Genomic DNA, 565 nt, shown 5'->3' with positions numbered 1-565 from the left:
CTCCCAGCCCCAGCCCCCTGCTCCAGCATCCTGCACCCTGTTCAAGCTCCCTGCCCTGGCAGCCCGGTCCCTGGCACTCAGCCCCTTTGCCCAGCACCCAGTACCATGGCAGCCCCCCCTGGGCACCCCCTCCTTGTGCCCCTCCTGCTCCCATTCTGCATTCTTTTCCAGGTGCAGGATTTTGGCTTGAAGCATCTCCTGAGCATGGGCAGCCTGCGCCTCCTCTCGCTGGCCGGTGAGCCCCCCCCTGGCTCCCCTGGGATGGGGTGGGCGGGTCCCCGCGGGGCGTGGGGACAGGGACAACCCTGGGGACCACCAGCATGGGGTGGCTCCTGCATCCCCCCAAACCACCCGGGCACCCACACCCAGCCAGGGATGAGTCCACAGCTGGGATATCGGGGTGCTGGGGTACCTAGGGTGCTGGCGTTTTGAGGTGCTGGTTTTGGGGTGCTGGTGTGTTTGGCGTGCTGGTGTTTTGGGGGGGCCCAGGGTTTTGGGGATACTGGTGTGTCTGTGGTGCTGGGTTTTTTTGGGGTGCTTTTTTTTGGGGTGCTGTTTTTAGGAT

At 64.4% G+C, this 565-nt stretch overlaps 1 protein-coding gene across 1 annotated transcript in view; it reads left to right on the top strand.

Annotated features, from left to right (window-relative positions):
- FBXL16 (F-box and leucine-rich repeat protein 16) overlaps window positions 1-235 on the top strand; it is a gene marked incomplete at its 3' end in the record, with an annotated part of 2642 nt that extends 2407 nt beyond the window's left edge. The window contains 1 exon segment of the mRNA XM_008946235.1: window positions 172-235. Within this exon segment, the coding sequence (XP_008944483.1) occupies window positions 172-235 (64 nt within the window).
- Between the last annotated feature and the right edge of the window lie 330 nt (window positions 236-565).

This window comes from Merops nubicus, unplaced genomic scaffold (genome assembly GCF_000691845.1).
Source record: "Merops nubicus isolate BGI_N331 unplaced genomic scaffold, ASM69184v1 scaffold44638, whole genome shotgun sequence".
Taxonomy (NCBI): Eukaryota; Metazoa; Chordata; class Aves; order Coraciiformes; family Meropidae; genus Merops; species Merops nubicus.
Note: the sequence above shows the minus strand (reverse complement) of the source record. Positions and strands in the feature narration are given on the sequence as shown.